Below are 16,872 nucleotides of genomic sequence, written 5' to 3' on the forward strand. Positions count from 1 at the left end.
CCAAAAAAACTGCCTGAAAGTATAAAAATACACAAACATGAAGGAAAACAAGGGAATTGTGACAATGTGATTCTCTTTATTACGGTAACAGCCATATTTTACTACAACCATAAAATCTGGTGTCATCCTGGAATTTATTTTTGATGGATTCCTCAGTTGTTTGATGGTCTGTAGGGAAAATAAATAAGGTTAGCAGCAAGCAAACAAGTTAACACTCAATGAACAGAACTGACAAAATAACTTACTTGGCCCATTCAACATTGAGAATAAGATGATCATATCCAAATCCTGACACTCCTGCAATGGCTCTGGCTGCATCCTCCCGACGATGGAAACTGATGAAAGCAAATCCCTGAAGAAAATAAAGTAAGTAGCTGAAGAATAAGATAACTGACATTTTGGCTGTGTTAATACATAAGGCATTATTTTTGGCAAGCATGCAAGGGTTTTTTTTTCCATCTTAATTTAGAAGTTCAAACTCTCCTCCTATAATAAGTCTAACCCACAACTATTGATCCCACAGCCAATACTGCACAAAAGCATGTATCTTAGGCTTTTAATAGTAGGTAAAAGGACTGAAGTTGGTTAAAAGATTTAACTCGGTGAAAGTGAAAAATAATCAGTTTTTTCATGCAGATTTTGATGCTGTTTTTGTCCTCTAAGGACAACATAGCAACTGCTTAAAAAAGGGATGCACAAGGGTTAATAGATACAAATAAAATTGAGGGGGGAAAACACTAGGAAACATGCTGTCTAAGCCTGGTTGCACTTGTCTTTAATCAATAAACTAAAACAACTGTTTTGATAATTCATTCAATATTTTTTAATGCCTGAAATATAACGTCTTTGTACCATTAAAATGAGAACTAACCTTTGACTGTCCAGTATTCTTGTCCTTGGCCAGATAGATCCTCGAGATGGAGCCAAATGGTCTGAAGAGCTCCTGCAAGTCTGTCTCACGGGTGTCCTCAGACAGATTGGTCACACGAATAGTGGCATTGTCATCAGCTGTTGGGTGCAAAAATATACTGTTTATACTGAGCAATGCTCTTTTTTGCTGTGCAATTACTTGCAGTATGGAATGGATGAATGAATGGAATAAGCAGGTATACCAACTTACACCCACCTCTCCTGTTAGGCTGCATGGACTCCCCTCTTCGCGTGCCTCCATCTCTCAGGCTCGGTGGCACGTACTTGCCGGTCTTGCTCTGTGCAGGCTGTGCAGGCTCTGGCTCCACTGGTGAAAGATAAGAGAAGCAGGCCACATGAATCACCACATTAGATAAGGCCACCTACAATGTTTAACAGACATGAAAACCAACTCAAAATGTGAAGATGTAGAAAGTGTGCTGATGGTACCAGAGCCAGCAGGCTTGTCCTTGTCGCCAGTGGAAAGCCCAAGCTGTTCAGCCAGCTCCTTCTGCATGGGGCCCAGAGTGTCCTTGTATGGACAGCGGGTGGTCCAATGGTCGCCTTTGCAAATACGACAAGAGACGATCTTCTGTCCTTTCAGTTTGTTCATGGGATCCTCATCCTGGTCTTGGGCATTCAAGTCCTGCAAAAGGCAAAATACATTTTTTGCATCCATTATTTCGACGGTTACACATCAGTGAGCAGCAGAACATTATCTTTTAGGTTGCAATGGATCCCCACCTCTTTGCTGGAGATGAAAGTCATGAAGACATCGTCACTGACTGTGGTGGTGGCAACATTAGGACCTGGTGCATCAAACTCAGAGTTGCCAAATTTCTTCCAGTTCTACAATGAGAGAACAATAAATGACACATGACACCTATCTTAACTGAATGTTATGTTCAATTCAAAGTGAATGCAGGTAAATTCAAATGAAAAGCAAACCTTTCTTCTGGCAACAGCTTTTGAGGCTTTTCTTGTCTCGATCTTGAAGGTCCGCACAATCTAGGAGGACAAATGGCAGCAAAAATGCAATTTAGTTTTATTTGACCAAAACAAAATGCTATACTTCCTGTCAAAATTGTGGTGAAGGTTATCAGTGAAATAATAATAAAGAGTGGCAGAAAAAAGCTGATGTACAAACCAATTAATGACTTGTTTTGGGATTTTGGAAGCCCAATGACAGAGTTATAGTTTCAGATATTAGAAGCAAATACTGAAAAAGGAGAGATTTACTACTACAGTACTGACATTTAAACGGCAAAAAAAGGTATCTGTTCCACAATATTGGTCTTTTATCACAGGTAAGAGCACATCAAAATGCAAAAAATCCTAAACCTGCTAAGAGCTGCACCCATAACATGCAGCCATATAAAAACAGCATTGTGAACAATGGCAACAAAACGTGATGCCATTATGTTTCCATAACACACTTTTTTAAACCATTTCATTTGTCATCAATCTGCACTTCAGTAAAACTCAGCTTACCTTGAACTTCTTTCCATCATCATCTATTTTGTATTCTGTGATAGTTTTTATATTTCCTTTGATGGTTTCCTTGGGAGGTGGTAGTGTGCCTTAAAAAAGAATATTCAGTTACTTTAGACTTAGTGTAAAAATGACAGCAGGTAAAAAAAACAGTTGTCCTATTGTTAGAAGCTTTTGGCCAGTCATAAAATGAACAAAGTGCCTAACTATCCTATGCTGTCAGCACTGTCAATAGAGGACCCTAATAATATCTCATCTCTTGATTAAATCTCCAGTTATGAAATTTCAGTTTATTCCCAAATGAACAATGTGCATTTGTCAAAACTGACGCACTTAAATAAGTGACACAATAATTAATTGCAAAGTAAAACCACATATTGTCACACTGTTAAAATACTCGCCTGTCATTTTTTGTCAAAATTGTTTTTTTCTTGCCTAAATCATCTCCTCATGACGCCGGCCACCTATGGTAAAATCACCTACATCCTCAGTTGATCAGATCATGTGATTTTAGCCCTTTAAGATCATCACTTCTTTGACAATTTGCCACATTCATAGGTATCAGATAAGAACCCAGCAAAGAAGAGCTAGAGGGAGATTTTTTAGTTATCAGTTTAGTTTATCAGTGTTTTATTGTTGACACTAATATTGGTAACACTACATAAGAGTGACATGAGCGTGTCATAAACATGACATGGGATGTGTCATGAACAATAATGACACTTTGAAGTAACATTAATGCTCATGATACTTGTCATGTCATGTTTCTGACAGGCTTGTGTGACTCTTATGTAGACACCTTCAAAATAAAGTGTTACCATATCTTGCTTAAGTAACAAAGGCATGTTTAAAAACTTGCCTAATCCACTTATTTCTCTTAAATTACATACTTTACACTTAGTGTTATTACTATGCCAACAGCCATCCTTTGTTACATCCTTTTTGAGTGAAATGATCAATAAATGTCATGTTACACTTTCGGTGATGTTTTTTGTGTTTCCTGCAAAACTTCGTTAGGCGATTATTTTGACAGAGTGACGATATTACGTTGAAAGTCCAACTAAAGCCAGTAACACAGCTAGCTTGCTAGCTTAGCTAATCATAACGTTACCAGTGAATCACAGTGTCTACGTCACGGCCGACAGGCCATAGCATATGTCGATTACATATTTCATCAATAAATCGCCAATTGTTGTCAGTCCCTTAAACGTATTAATCGCGTAGTTTAAACATTAGGTATCCAAAAATATCACAAGTAACTACATCTTTAATGTCGTGCGTTACGCCCGACAACCACGTGGAAATGGAAGCCGCCTAGCCGGCCTCTCTCTCCAGACACCAGGCTACAAAATACATGCTAGCATTAGCTCACTGCGCTAACTACCGTTAGCTCTTTACCTTCATCTACTTCTTCCTCGACTTGGTCTGCCCAGCTGGGCTTGGAGCTGTGGATGAGAGATTGATAAGCATTATGAGATATACAAAATACCTCTAATACACGCGGAAATTATTAGATATTTATATTAACACTTACTCGTCGTATTCAATCGACGGCATCCTCTCAGCTAGCTTAGCTTCAGGACCGTAAAGGGCGGAGCAACGCGAGTCGAGCCAAGCCGCCAACACACACACTTCCGGAACTGGAACTTCGACATAAAGCGCCGAGTTTGATTAGCTTCACAATAAGAGTTCTATATCATTCTACCATTGTTTTCAAACAAAAAATACTGGTGGGAGGGTGAAGAACGTAGTGGGAATTAAATAAATACGTCTACTAAAGTGTTTCCCTTTTTTCATACTTATTTACCTTTATTAGATTACAGTTCACAGGGAGATATTGTACTTTTCACTCCACATTTATGTAATATCTTTACTTATAAATTACTTTGCAGATTCAGATTAATAAGTATAATTAACAAATAAATGATGATGTGTCATTATGGACAAAGGTTTCAAACTTGTCACAGGGTATTTCTGCACAGTGATATTGCTTCTTTTAATCCAAAGCTCTAAGTACTTCTTCAATCAGTGGTGAAAATAATGTTAAATCCTTGAAGACATTTTTCGCTTTATATTATGCTGAAAATGCCTGACATTGTAGAGCATTCAATGTTTGATACAGGATGAAAGAAAGTGAGTTTCCATAAATTAGAACACATACAACAGTTTTTGAACCGATTTGTCAGTTTTATTTTTGTGTCATGTTGGGTGTGTCATTATAGATAAAATCTTTACAGTTATATGATTCTGCAATGAGGCAAAATGATCAGTGGCTTAAGAATAACAACTAAACAGTCTTATGGTAGCCCTAGTAATAGTAACAAAAACAAGACAAGAATTAAAAAAAAGAGCTTCTTCTGGGTAGAATCAAAATTAGCTTAAGCTTTTACAGCATAAAAATAGTGATGTAAATCAGCAGCTCTACTTCCTCATCACGACCCTGTTGTTGTCCTCTTGGTTCTTCCCACAACAAGCCACTCTGATACTGTCAAACAAAGCCATGTAAAGGATTGGATGGATACACATGTTCAACGTTGCTAGTCCCTTGGACACCTGGTACATGTTGTAGATCCAACAGATTTGGTTGTCTGGATTATGAATTTTCACATTCAAGTGATAAATCTGGAAGATGTGGAACGGCACAAAGGAAATGGCATACAGAACGAGCACTGCCATGACCAACAGAGCTACCTTGCGTTTCTCCAATGTGGTTATATTGGTATTTTTCCACACCACTGAAATCACAATGCAGTATGAAATGAAAGTCACCAGAAAGGGAACAAGACACCCAAACACAGCAAGAAATATTTTGTAATTGAAGTGAGGACTCTCATACGTCTTGTCACAGAGGGACACACACTCCTTTTTGTCGCCCTTTGGGCAAACTGAAGCATATTTCAACACAGGGCAGGAAATGACTCCAACAATGATCCAGATGATGACACTGACGACTTTGGCGTGGGCAGGCTTTACGTAGGAATGGGTGAAGAAGGGGTATGCAATGGCCACACATCTGTTCACGCTTATCGCCATGATAAAGAAGATGCTCACATACAGGTTGCAGGTGAAAAGAAACCTTTCGATTTTACACACAGGTTCACTAAACGACCAGTCTTTATCCCGTGAGTAGTAGACAATCAGCAAAGGCAGGGTGAGGACATACAGCAGGTCACTGATGGCCAAGTTACAAGACAGGACGACCCCAGTGTGCCAGTTTCTTCTCTCTCTGACCACCAGCAGCCACAGGGCAAACAGATTCCCTGCCAGTGCCACGATGAACTCAATTCCATACATTGTGGGCAGCAGGGCGACTTGAAACTTATAACAGGTGAAATTCATCTTGCTTTCAGCTGAAGGTTATCTGGAAATAGGTAGGTAGGTAAGTTAGAAAAAGTATTTATTTTGGAATGCACATTCCCTTATACAAATAAGCACGTGTTACAATTAGATTTCTCACTGAAAGGAAATGATGGAAACCCTGAAATTCTCACAAATACCATACCACAGTAACAATAGAGTATGCAGTATTACATTTCAGAAAATGTTACTTCAAAAATAAATAAATAAACAGGTACTTACCAAAAAGTAGAGATTTAGATGTTAATTTCCACTCACCAAAAGGCAGATTTGCAGTGATCGCAGTGTGAAGCAGCTTTTATCGAGAGAGTTAATTTCCTGTCTGAGGTCTGTGCACAAAGCGTACAAAGCTACCTAGCCACAGTGATTATCTTGAGTGAGAAATGTGAGTGAGAGAGAAATTACTTTTCTAAGCCTGAAATTTAGTTCCTCTCTTACCCTCTGTGCATTTACGCAATTCTTATCAGGTTATCTGAAAATAGCCATCACTTCAGAGCATGTAGGGCACAAGTGCAGGCCTCTATTTTTTTTATTTCTTTAAAAAAGTGTCAAAAATAGACTGGTTACACATCAGACTTAATGCACTATGATGACTATTCAAATAGCCTACAAACCTGCATTGTACAGCCAGTTCTTGTCTTCTTTCAACGACGTTTCTTATATTTCGATTAATGCAAACGTACTTATAAAAGCTGGTTTAGTCTATCAAAATGTGAAAGAAAAAAAACTTTATCTCTTATCTTTGTACCCCAGTCACATCCTTTGAGCTTCCGGGGCTAATTCCCCCAACACGCAGCCTACTTCTTAATGTTTCTGTCGCTGCCAATCATGTTGGTAAAGCATGGGGAAATCACATTTTTGGGTTGAGAAATGTAAAATTAGTACTAAACTACAAATATAATTTCCTGACACACGTCGATACTCAAAATGAATGTGAAATAAACAAGTCGGCGTAGTACAGACCAAGTGATAATTAGGCTATATTTCGGGCTTCTGTTCTAAACTTTGATTTTGGTAAAGTGGCATTTTGAAATGAATAAAGTTTAACAATTTGCATTATATTAAAAAAAAAAATAACCCGGCGTTATTTTTGGTACTGTAACATATCAGTGATCCGAGATATTTCTTATCGCTACTTATATCCTTCCATGGAGAATTTAACAGAACAGCAGCTCAGGAGCATCACCAAATGAAAATTAAGTTCCCTGGGTACGGTCTTATTGACTGAAGGGTCCCAACTACAAAATTTGACCCGCAAATGCATGATCAGACCTGCCAGGCACATTCTTAACATTCCAAGTGAAAGTGCCCAAATTCTTCCTTCACCAGGTCACTTCGCATCAGAAATAATTTACAGAATTATCTCTGAGTACTTTCATGCAGGAACCATTTTCAGTCTAATCCATATACTATAAAGTATCAAAATTGAGAAAAAACGTTAGAAAAGTTTTAATTTGTGATGAACTGTCCCTTTAAGAAACAAATAAGCATATTTTACAATTACATGTCTCACTAAAAGGAAATAAATGACAACCTCAAATTCTCACAAATACCTCACAAATCTCACAAATAACAAGCTGGCAGCACAAACTGACAAAAACACCCACTAAGCTGAAAGGATATTTTGTACACAATTTATTGAACAAGTACAATTTTAATATTACTCATACAGTGTGGATAATATATCACGTTTGTTCTCTACTGCTGATTTTCAGCAATAACAGTCTCACAAAACCATCACTCACAGGCACTGATGGCAACTGGATGCTTGCTGCCACCTGGCGGCAGATAACTGTCAGGCTTGGGCAAAAAGGAGGACTCAGATGCAGATAGGCAGCAGTAATGACAGGCTTTATTTTACTGAATAGATTTCTCATAGACAGAAATGATAAATCAACAAGCTATGAAAATCTAGAAGGTCCGAAGACACACCAAGAACACAAAACAAACACAGAACCAAAAACGCTCCCGAAGGAGGAAAAAACAACTACTCTGATCTTAACAGGAAATACTCTATGAAAATTTAGAAACAAAAAATCACTCCGAAGAGGAAATGGCACACAGGCTATGAAATTATCTATTCTTATCTATGTTACAAAATTAACAAACAGAAAACACTCCAAAAGGAGGAAAACAACACTACAAAAATTACTCCGACTTAGAAAATTAAAAGAAGCTAACCAGAAAACTATGAACAAAAAAATCACTCTGTTTCAGAGGAAAGCAATTCAGAAAATAAAACTTGACACACTTAACTTGACTCAATACAGGACTGTGAACAAGGCTCGAAGCATACAACAGGACGACGAAATACTCTGGCAACAAGGACAGGGGAAGACAAAGACTGTATCCCAATGTCAAGGATCCTTCCTTGGTAGGATCCTTCCTTTGGAGTCGGGTCCTGCGGAGGCGAGGCAAGAGTCCTTCCTTTCACTGGTGTAACGCATAAACGGGACAGCCTTCAGAGTGTGCAGCTGCGCGTCATTGGACGTCCTGCTTAAATTCAGCGCCGCTCTCAGTTTAATAAAAATAAATAAATAAATTCAGCGCCGCAAGACCATAGTACTTTCCTTCATCGGTTTAACCTGGCTTACATGGAAGGTCGGATGAACACGTAGAGACCGGGAGGACATACAGACCGGCAGACGAAGCCGGACAGCAGCCGGACCAATCACCCTTGTGATGGGGAACGGACCCACGAACCGCGGAGCCAATTTCTTGGAGGCGACTTTGAGGTGCAGATCTTTGGCTGACAGCCACTCTCTGACCCGGCTGGTAGTTTGGTGCCGGGGGTCTTTTCCAATCTGCTAGTCTTTTCACCCGATCACCTTGTCGGATTAATACCTGCCGAGCGGCTACCCAGATGCGTCGGCAACGTCGAACCATGGCGTACGCTGAGGGAACCGACACCTCCCCTTCATTGTCTGGAAACAGAGGCTGATAACCTAGGACACAGTGAAAAGGAGAAAGGCCAGTAGCAGATGTAGGCAACGAATTGTGTGCATACTCAACCCAGACCAGGTGTTTGCTCCATGTCGAGGGATTCTGGTGAACCACGCACCGGAGGCCGGTTTCCAGTTGCTGGTTGAGGCGTTCGATCTGGCCGTTGGCTTCCGGGTGGTATCCTGATGTCAGGCTGGCTTTGGCTCCGATGAGCCTGCAGAACTCCCTCCAGAACCGGGATACAAACTGGGGCCCCCGGTCCGAAACGATGTCCCTGGGAAACCCGTGAACCGTGGTGTTTCCTTGTGAGACCGGGAGCCCTGTGACAAAGTCAATGGAAATGTCCAACCAAGTGGTAAAGGGAAGTGGTTGGAGAAGCCCCGTACGGGCCCTGGAGGATGTCTTGTTCCGTGCACAGACCGAACACGCCTCGATGTACTCCCGGACCTCCGGTTCCATAGCCGGCCACCAGAACGATATAACGAACATGGTTCTCTTGACTCCCGGATGGCATGAAAGCAGCGAGGTGTGAGCCCAATGAATCACCTGTGGACGCAGCTCAGCAGGGACAAAGAGACGGTTATTAGGACAACCGGGAGGTGATGGGGCTCCACCGTTAGCTTGCTTTACCTCATTTTCTATAGGCCAAGCAACTGCTCCAACCACACAGTTCAGTGGAAGGATAGTTTCAGGTTGCTTGGTCTCAGGCTCAGGATCGAACAGGTGGGACAAGACGTCGGGCTTGATGTTTCGATGTTTCTTTTGTAATTTGTCCAGACAATGAATGGATGTTCGGCCCCCTCCAGCCAATGTCTCCACTCCTCCAAAGCCAGTTTTACCGCCAGTAGTTCTCGATTGCCGACATCATAGTTGCGTTCTGCTCTGGACAACCATCTTGACAGGAAGGCGCAGGGATGCATCTTGCTGTCGCGCTCCGACCGCTGGGATAATACTGCCCCCACTCCTTCGTTCGACGCATGGACCTCCACTACGAATTGGCGCTGTGGGTCTGGTAGGGTGAGAATGGGAGCCGTGGTAAATCGCCTTCTCAGCTTCTGCGGACCAACGGAACGGCACCTGAGTGGAGGTAAGAGTATGGAGAGGGGCAGCTATTGCGCTGAAGCCTCTGACAAACCGCCTATAAAAGTTTGATTGCTGAACCTTTATGCGGCTGTCTGGGGTAGGCCACTCAGCTACAGCGCTAACTTTAGCCGGATCCATCTGTACTCTTCCAGGGGCTACAATGAAGCCCAGGAACGAGACAGTTTCGGCATGGAAGACACTTTTTTCAGCTTTGACATACAGATTATTCGCTAGCAGTCTCTCAAGGACCTGGTTAACATGATTTTGGTGAGTAGCTAGGTTAGGTGAATATATCAAAATGTCATCCAAATAGACATACACAAAGTGATCCAGAAAGTCTCTCAGAAAGTTGTTGATCATGGCTTGGAACACGGCAGGTGCATTTGTGAGACCAAATGGCATCACACAGTACTCGTAGTGACCGCTGGGGGTGTTAAACCCCGTTTTCCACTCGTCTCCCTCTCTGATACGAACTAAGTGATAGGCATTACGGAAATCTAATTTCGTAAATACCTTTGCTTGTTGGAGTTGGTCGAACACTGATGTCATGAGAGGGAGTGGATAGCGGTTCTTGATGGTGATGTCGTTCAACGGGCTGTAGTCTAAGACTAAGAGATCCGTCCTTCTTTCCCACGAAAAAGAATCCCGCTCCGGCGGGTGAGGATGAGAGGCGGATCAGTCCTGCTTTCAAAGACGTGGTGATGTATTCTTTCATGGCGGCTTTCTCTGGTCGGGAGATGGAGTATAACCGGCCTTTGGCAATCGTGGATCCTGTAATTAGGTCAATGGCACAGTCATAAGGACGATGGGGAGGAAGAGACAGAGCTTTAGTTTGGCTGAATACCGCTTTGAGATGGTGATAACAGGGTGGTACCGAAGTCAGGTCCGGCTCTTCCGAGTCTGCAGTGGGGTTAGTAGAGAACAGGTTAACTTCTGAAACCTGCTCCTTCTGATCAGAGGACACAAAACAGTTCTTGGAGCAGTCCTCTCCCCACCCTCTAATCTCTCCTGTCTTCCAGTCAATGGGCCTCATTCATGAAACGTGAGCAGAACGAATTTGTGTGTAAACCGTTCGCAGACGGAAATTTACGTGCATCTCCGCATTCATCAATATTTTAGTAGCTCCGATCTTTTCGTAGCTACTAACAAAATCTACACATGCTGCTGACCACACGTAGTGCTTGTGTAAATTTAAGAACGCATATAAATAATGCTCGACACTGTTGGAAATTACAATTTTAATTCATAATGCGTTCTGTTATGTACACAATACGCAGATGCCTTTGAAACATGTGATATAAACATGACAAACGATTAAAAATATAACATATTTAGTTAAATTAGTTGGCAATTGGCGGGATTAAGATTCAGATTAAACTCATAATTGTGAATTATCTATGTAAATTGACTCAATAGATTACGCGTTATTTTCTACATGTTGAATGATGATAATAAAAATATAGGCTAATAATAAAATCACAAAAAGGATGTAAACCATTACCATATCTGGATCACTCAGGTGGTGTCAATTCTAATTAAACCTCCCACAGTATAAAAGGTCCTCAGTCCTAGTTAATGACCATTAATAACCATGGCTGAACTTGCACTTCTACATGATTTGGCGCAAGGCGCTATTTGGAGAGAGCGGTACTTCAGGGATCGGGCAGATCTGTTGGCTGAGAATGATGAATGGTTGATTAGTCGTTTCAGACTACCGAGACCAATTCTGTTGCATTTATGCAACATTATGGAGCCTAATCTGACGAGGCCAACAAAACGCAGCCATGCCATCCCTGCACACCTACAAGTGCTGTCTGTGCTTGGCTTCCTAGCCACAGGGACGTTCCAGCGGGAGATAGGTGACAGGTCCGGCATTTCGCAACCATCCATGAGCCGCATCCTGCCTGCAGTTCTCAGAGGTATCATTAAATTAATGCCAGAATATATCAAATTTCCATATGGCGCACAACGGCAGACAGAAGTAATGCAGGGGTTCAGTGCAGTTGCAAACATGCCAGGTGTTATCGGTGCCATAGACTGCACACACGTACGCATCAAGGCTCCATCCGGTGATGCATTTGCTTACATTAACCGGAAAAACTTTCATTCCGTGAATGTGCAACTGATCTGTGACGCAAAGTGTGTGTTGTTAAACGTTGTGGCACGGTGGCCCGGTGGGACGCATGACGCATTCATCCTGCGTAATTGCGCAGTTGGCACGCGTTTGGAGGATGGAGCTGTGAGAGACGGCTGGCTCATTGGTAAGAATATAGCCTGCATAATCACATGTGTGTGTTATATATGGACTTACCCTTCTATATCCATAGGGGATAGGGGTTACCCACTGACGCCGTGGCTTATGACCCCACTGGCCAGCCCGCAGACACCACAGGAGCTTGCATACAATGAGGCGCACGCGGCTACTCGGGCCGTTGTAGAGCGCACCAACGGGGTATTAAAGGCGAGATGGATGTGCCTAGATAATACAGGTGGCACTCTACTTTATACACCTGCGAAGGTGTGTCACATCATTTTAGCCTGTTGTGTTCTGCACAACGTGGCAATCCAACAGGGCCTTCCCCTGCCTGAAGTCCACAACCTCGAGGAACAATTGCCTCCGGAACCAGATCTTGGCCCTCGAAATGCGGCTGCTATCCAGACACGCCAGCGACTTGTAGAGCGATTTTAAGGTAAGTATTGCCAAGACAGGGACGGAATAAGCTATGCACATTTTAGGCTGCCATATTTTGCAAAATTAGTTTCATTTTTCTTGTTTGATATTTATATAACATCTTATTTCAGTAGGCTACATAGGTTCATTTTAATGTCATGCTCTTGTAAATGTATACAAATAGGCTATATTTAATTATCTGAAAAAGGAGAGTAGCTTGATTAACTTAGTGTTTTCTCAGGATAACCAGACATCACACAACACTGATAAGAGGCTGACAAGGCTTTATTTTTGAAGGCGCACAAGTGCCTCACATATTCCCTTCAAGCTGCTGTTAATCTCTTGTAGGGTTGTGTTTATTTGATTGACTGCTGACAGCAAAGCCTCTTGATTCCTCAGGACTTCTTCTGTGAGGACAGGCGGATCACCTCTTCGGCCTCGGTACCTGGGGGCAGCAGAGGCAGCGGGGGCAGCAGGAGGAGTAGAGGCAGCAGAGGCAGCAGAAGCAGGAAAGGCCACATCATGGGAGGAGCACTCGCCAGCTAGAAGAGGACAACACATTAGTTTTTTTGGTTTTGTCTTTGATCATTTGAAAGAAACCTTTAATAAATCTGATTTTGAAAAATGTTTAATTTACGTTGGCTGCAGACTGACTTATTTGTAGCTGTTTTAAATAGAGCTTTAGGCTATTAAGATTCAAATAATTTGAAGACTATGCATACAAAACTGCTGTGGGCTATATGACATCCGTATCCTTTGTTGAAAGAAATGTTAAGTAGCTCTACATTCCAACAGCCATCACTGATTTAGATTTTACCCATTAGCCTATATAATATGAATCTTGTTTGGGACTGTACGACCTAGGTTAAACTATACTGACCGCTAAGCTGTAATATGATACAACCCTTATCACCTTACCGTCTGATGTTGACTCCAGTGCAGGCATGTCGCTGTCTCCTTCAGGTATAATTCCTGACAGAGACGTCTCACCAATGATCCCAGCGATGCGCTCGTCTGCAACTGACAATTTGGACTCTGAGCGTCCTCCTCCTGTGGCAGATGCACTTTTTTTGTGTGCGCTAATGCGTTTCTTTGCGTCAAGTTTAATGTCAAACCATTTACGTTTAACCTCTGCTGTAGTTCTTTGCACTACAGAAACCACATTTACTGCGTCCGTCACCTCCCTCCACGCTTTTGCTTTGCCTGTCCCTGTCACACCACTACTAACAGATGAAAATAAAATATTTTTTTTGGACTCCACTTCTCCCAAAATAACTTCAATCTCCGCTTCGGAAAAATTCTTTTTTCTTTCTCGCTCTTTTTTTCTTTGTGCCATGACTGACAGGTTGACAGGATGCCTCTACACACCTCCTTATATGGTGGTCATTAGCAATTCATGGGCGGGGTTCATGCTAATTGCTGATTATCGGGAGCGCGCTGCCACCTTACGATGGATTGGCATTCATGATCATACACACGTGTTTACGATCAGATCTGAGTTTCCCGCGGCGTTCATGAATCCGGAGTAGGTTTTTAGTAGCGTAGGCTTTTATGTGCAAATCTACGCACAAATCTACTAACGTTTCATGAATGAGGCCCAATGTGTGGGTTGTGCAAAAAAAGCCATGGTTGTCCCAGGATCAGAGAGTGAGAGGTGGAGGTGAACAGGTGGAACTGTATCTTTTCATGATGATGGTCAATGACCATTTGTATAGGTTTACTGGTATGTGTGATAGTAAACAATTCCTTACCATTGAGTGATTTTGCGTGGATGGGATTGTTGAGTGGCTGACTCTCAATACCCAATTCTCGGGCTAGTCCCCAGTCCATTAGGCTCTCGTCAGCCCCTGAATCAATTAATGCCTCTATGTCGTGAGCAGAGTTTAATTTGACCTTAATAAGTGTGCGCATAACCGGCTTAGAAGCCTGGGTTTGACTCACCACCTGTGATTTCTTGACTGGGCAGGAGTTGACCAGTCTCGCTGCAGTAGAAACACCGTCCCTCCTGCAGCCGCCGCTGATGTTCCTCAGGAGTCAGCCGAGCTTTTCCCAGTTGCATAGTGGAACGTTGGGTGGTGATCGTTGCGGGGTCGGCCAGCTTGAGACAGGTGTGGTTGCGGTCCTCTCCGGTACCCTCTGCGTTGCCCCTCGCTGGCGTTGGAACTGCTTCAGTCTGTTGTCGATTCTAATGGCGAGTGCGATGAGTGCGTCCAGGTCCGATGGTAAATCCAGGGGCACTAGGAGGTCCTGAATCGAGGGTGCCAAACCTTTTAGAAAAATGTCATATAATGCAGTGTTGTTCCAACCGCTCCCTGCTGCCAGAGTGCGGAAGTGAATGGCATAATCACATACAGAGTCCTTGCCTTGTTTCAAGTGGCTTAGTTCCTGGGCTTCCTCTCTGCTGGAACTTACCGGATCAAAAGTCTTTTTAAGTGCTCCTTGAAATCCGGTGAGGGTGTCGCAGAACGCGGCTCCCCTGCCCCATTCTGCGGAAGCCCAAGCTTTGGCTCTGCCGGTTAAGTGGGATATCATGAAAGCCGCCCTGGATCGTTCGGTGGGAAATACATGTGGCAGTAGTTCAAAATGAATAGAACAGTCAATGAGGAATGTCTTACATAACCCCGGTTCTCCGGTGTATGGGGTAGGAGCAGCCAATTTACATGCGGGTCCTCCAACGTGCGGGAAAGATGCAGGAGCGCTGGCTGGGGTCGGTGTCGGAGCTGCAACACTCGGTCGGTCAAGCTGTCCTAGAAGGTCCTGCATCTGGGAAGAAAGATAGCTCATGTTGGCTGCCATGGCGGTTTGAAAATCCTCTTGGCGAAGGAGACGCTCCTCCTGGATGCGCAGGATCTCCGATAGCCGCTCTGCCTCTGCTGGGTCCATCACTGGCCAGAGTATACTGTCAGGCTTGGGCAAAAAGGAGGACTCAGATGCAGATAGGCAGCAGTAATGACAGGCTTTATTTTACTGAATAGATTTCTCATAGACAGAAATGATAAATCAACAAGCTATGAAAATCTAGAAGGTCCGAAGACACACCAAGAACACAAAACAAACACAGAACCAAAAATCACTCCGAAGAGGAAAAGCACACAGGCTATGAAATTATCTATTCTTATCTATGTTACAAAATTAACAAACAGAAAACACTCCAAAAGGAGGAAAACAACACTACAAAAATTACTCTGACTTAGAAAATAAAAAGAAGCTAACCAGAAAACTATGAACAAAAAATCACTCTGTTTCAGAGGAAAAGCAATTCAGAAAATAAAACTTGACACACTTAACTTGACTCAATACAGGACTGTGAACAAGGCTGGAAGCATACGACAGGACGACGAAATACTCTGGCAACAAGGACGGGAAGACAAAGACTATATACACACGGGGGAGGGGAACACAGGTGGAACAATCAGGAATCAGGGAAGACACCAGACCATGACACAGGAGGAAGGGCAAGTGACCTGAAATGAGAGGGAAGTTACTTTTCAAAATAAAACCAGAAGTTACTTTTCAAAATAAAACCGTAAATTCACAGGACAAAAAACCCAAGACAAGACATCCCTCACCGCGGTGTGACAACACCACATTCAAAAGCTTATTGCATTTTGGGGTTTTTTAAGGTGTGGGGGATTGGGGGTGCGTCAACCCGGTTGGGACATAGAAGGGGGTGCTATTCCGTTTTTACCAGTAACAGGGCTCCACAAAATATCTTATATTTTCCCCTGCACTGTTAAAATTTAATTAGATGAGCATACATTTAACTAAAACCATCACAAAAACTAGTATGGCTTTTTTATGTGCATTATCACCCAATGCAGATTCACTATTAAAACGGATACAAAATTGAGCACAATTACTGAACTTCCCTTGGGAAAATTTCCACAATCAGACCCTAGATGTGATCTTACCATGTTGATAGAGCTGGGAGTCTTGCTGAAGATCATAAAGTGCGTCACTCCCAGTGGTCCTGCGATTGCCACAAAGTCTTTCAGGACGTTCTTTTTCCTGACCTGGTTAAAAAAAAAACCCCAAACAGGTCATATAGTTCAGTTCATATAAAGCCCATATTACACTATAAAGCACACATACGTTTACACTTGTGAAGTAATTTAATTCGACCAAGAGCAGTTCACAACGCAACGTGGCCTCGTGCAGCAGTTAATTGGCACATTTATGCTAAAAACAGCTGCTCGAGCTTTAACTTTCACAGACAGACCTTCAGAGATTCTGCAGTATAAGGCTCCATCACTCTCCGCATGTCGAGGATAAGCTGACCCACGTTTTTTCCAATCTGACCCTGTTGAAACACGAAGGAGTGGGGGATAGCTCCGTACGTCTCCTCGGCCACATGGTTGGCTGTGACACGGGATTTCTTCTGGTTCTTGGTCTGAAAGCACACCATATATTATTCACGG

At 42.7% G+C, this 16,872-nt stretch overlaps 3 protein-coding genes across 4 annotated transcripts; all 3 read right to left on the reverse strand.

The window, feature by feature from the left end:
* Positions 1 to 56: 56 nt before the first annotated feature.
* On the reverse strand, positions 57 to 4,041 carry eif3g (eukaryotic translation initiation factor 3, subunit G). 2 transcript variants are annotated; one of them, XM_059348183.1, is made up of 10 exons: positions 3,935 to 4,041; positions 3,799 to 3,845; positions 2,401 to 2,489; positions 1,858 to 1,917; positions 1,654 to 1,758; positions 1,360 to 1,555; positions 1,127 to 1,237; positions 872 to 1,008; positions 246 to 352; positions 57 to 168 (listed from the first exon to the last, which is right to left on the reverse strand). In XM_059348183.1, the coding sequence occupies exons 1-10, from the start codon at positions 3,955 to 3,957 to the stop codon at positions 153 to 155; spliced, it is 891 nt and encodes a 296-aa protein (XP_059204166.1). In that variant the 5' UTR covers positions 3,958 to 4,041; the 3' UTR covers positions 57 to 152. The 2 variants fall into 2 exon arrangements, with proteins under 2 accessions (XP_059204166.1, XP_059204164.1); XM_059348181.1 differs by having other exon boundaries at positions 1,121 to 1,237.
* Positions 4,042 to 4,546: 505 nt separating this feature from the next.
* p2ry11 (purinergic receptor P2Y11) lies at positions 4,547 to 6,028 on the reverse strand. Its single transcript, XM_059348696.1, has 2 exons — positions 6,016 to 6,028; positions 4,547 to 5,761 (listed from the first exon to the last, which is right to left on the reverse strand). The coding sequence occupies exon 2, from the start codon at positions 5,737 to 5,739 to the stop codon at positions 4,822 to 4,824; it is 918 nt and encodes a 305-aa protein (XP_059204679.1). The 5' UTR covers positions 5,740 to 5,761; positions 6,016 to 6,028; the 3' UTR covers positions 4,547 to 4,821.
* Positions 6,029 to 9,371: 3,343 nt separating this feature from the next.
* LOC131983404 (uncharacterized) lies at positions 9,372 to 14,051 on the reverse strand. Its single transcript, XM_059348124.1, has 3 exons — positions 13,373 to 14,051; positions 12,831 to 12,996; positions 9,372 to 9,777 (listed from the first exon to the last, which is right to left on the reverse strand). Exons 1-3 carry the CDS (start codon positions 13,788 to 13,790, stop codon positions 9,372 to 9,374), a joined length of 990 nt encoding a protein of 329 aa, XP_059204107.1. The 5' UTR covers positions 13,791 to 14,051.
* Between the last annotated feature and the right edge of the window lie 2,821 nt (positions 14,052 to 16,872).

Source organism: Centropristis striata, chromosome 13 (genome assembly GCF_030273125.1).
Source record: "Centropristis striata isolate RG_2023a ecotype Rhode Island chromosome 13, C.striata_1.0, whole genome shotgun sequence".
Taxonomy (NCBI): domain Eukaryota; kingdom Metazoa; phylum Chordata; class Actinopteri; order Perciformes; family Serranidae; genus Centropristis; species Centropristis striata.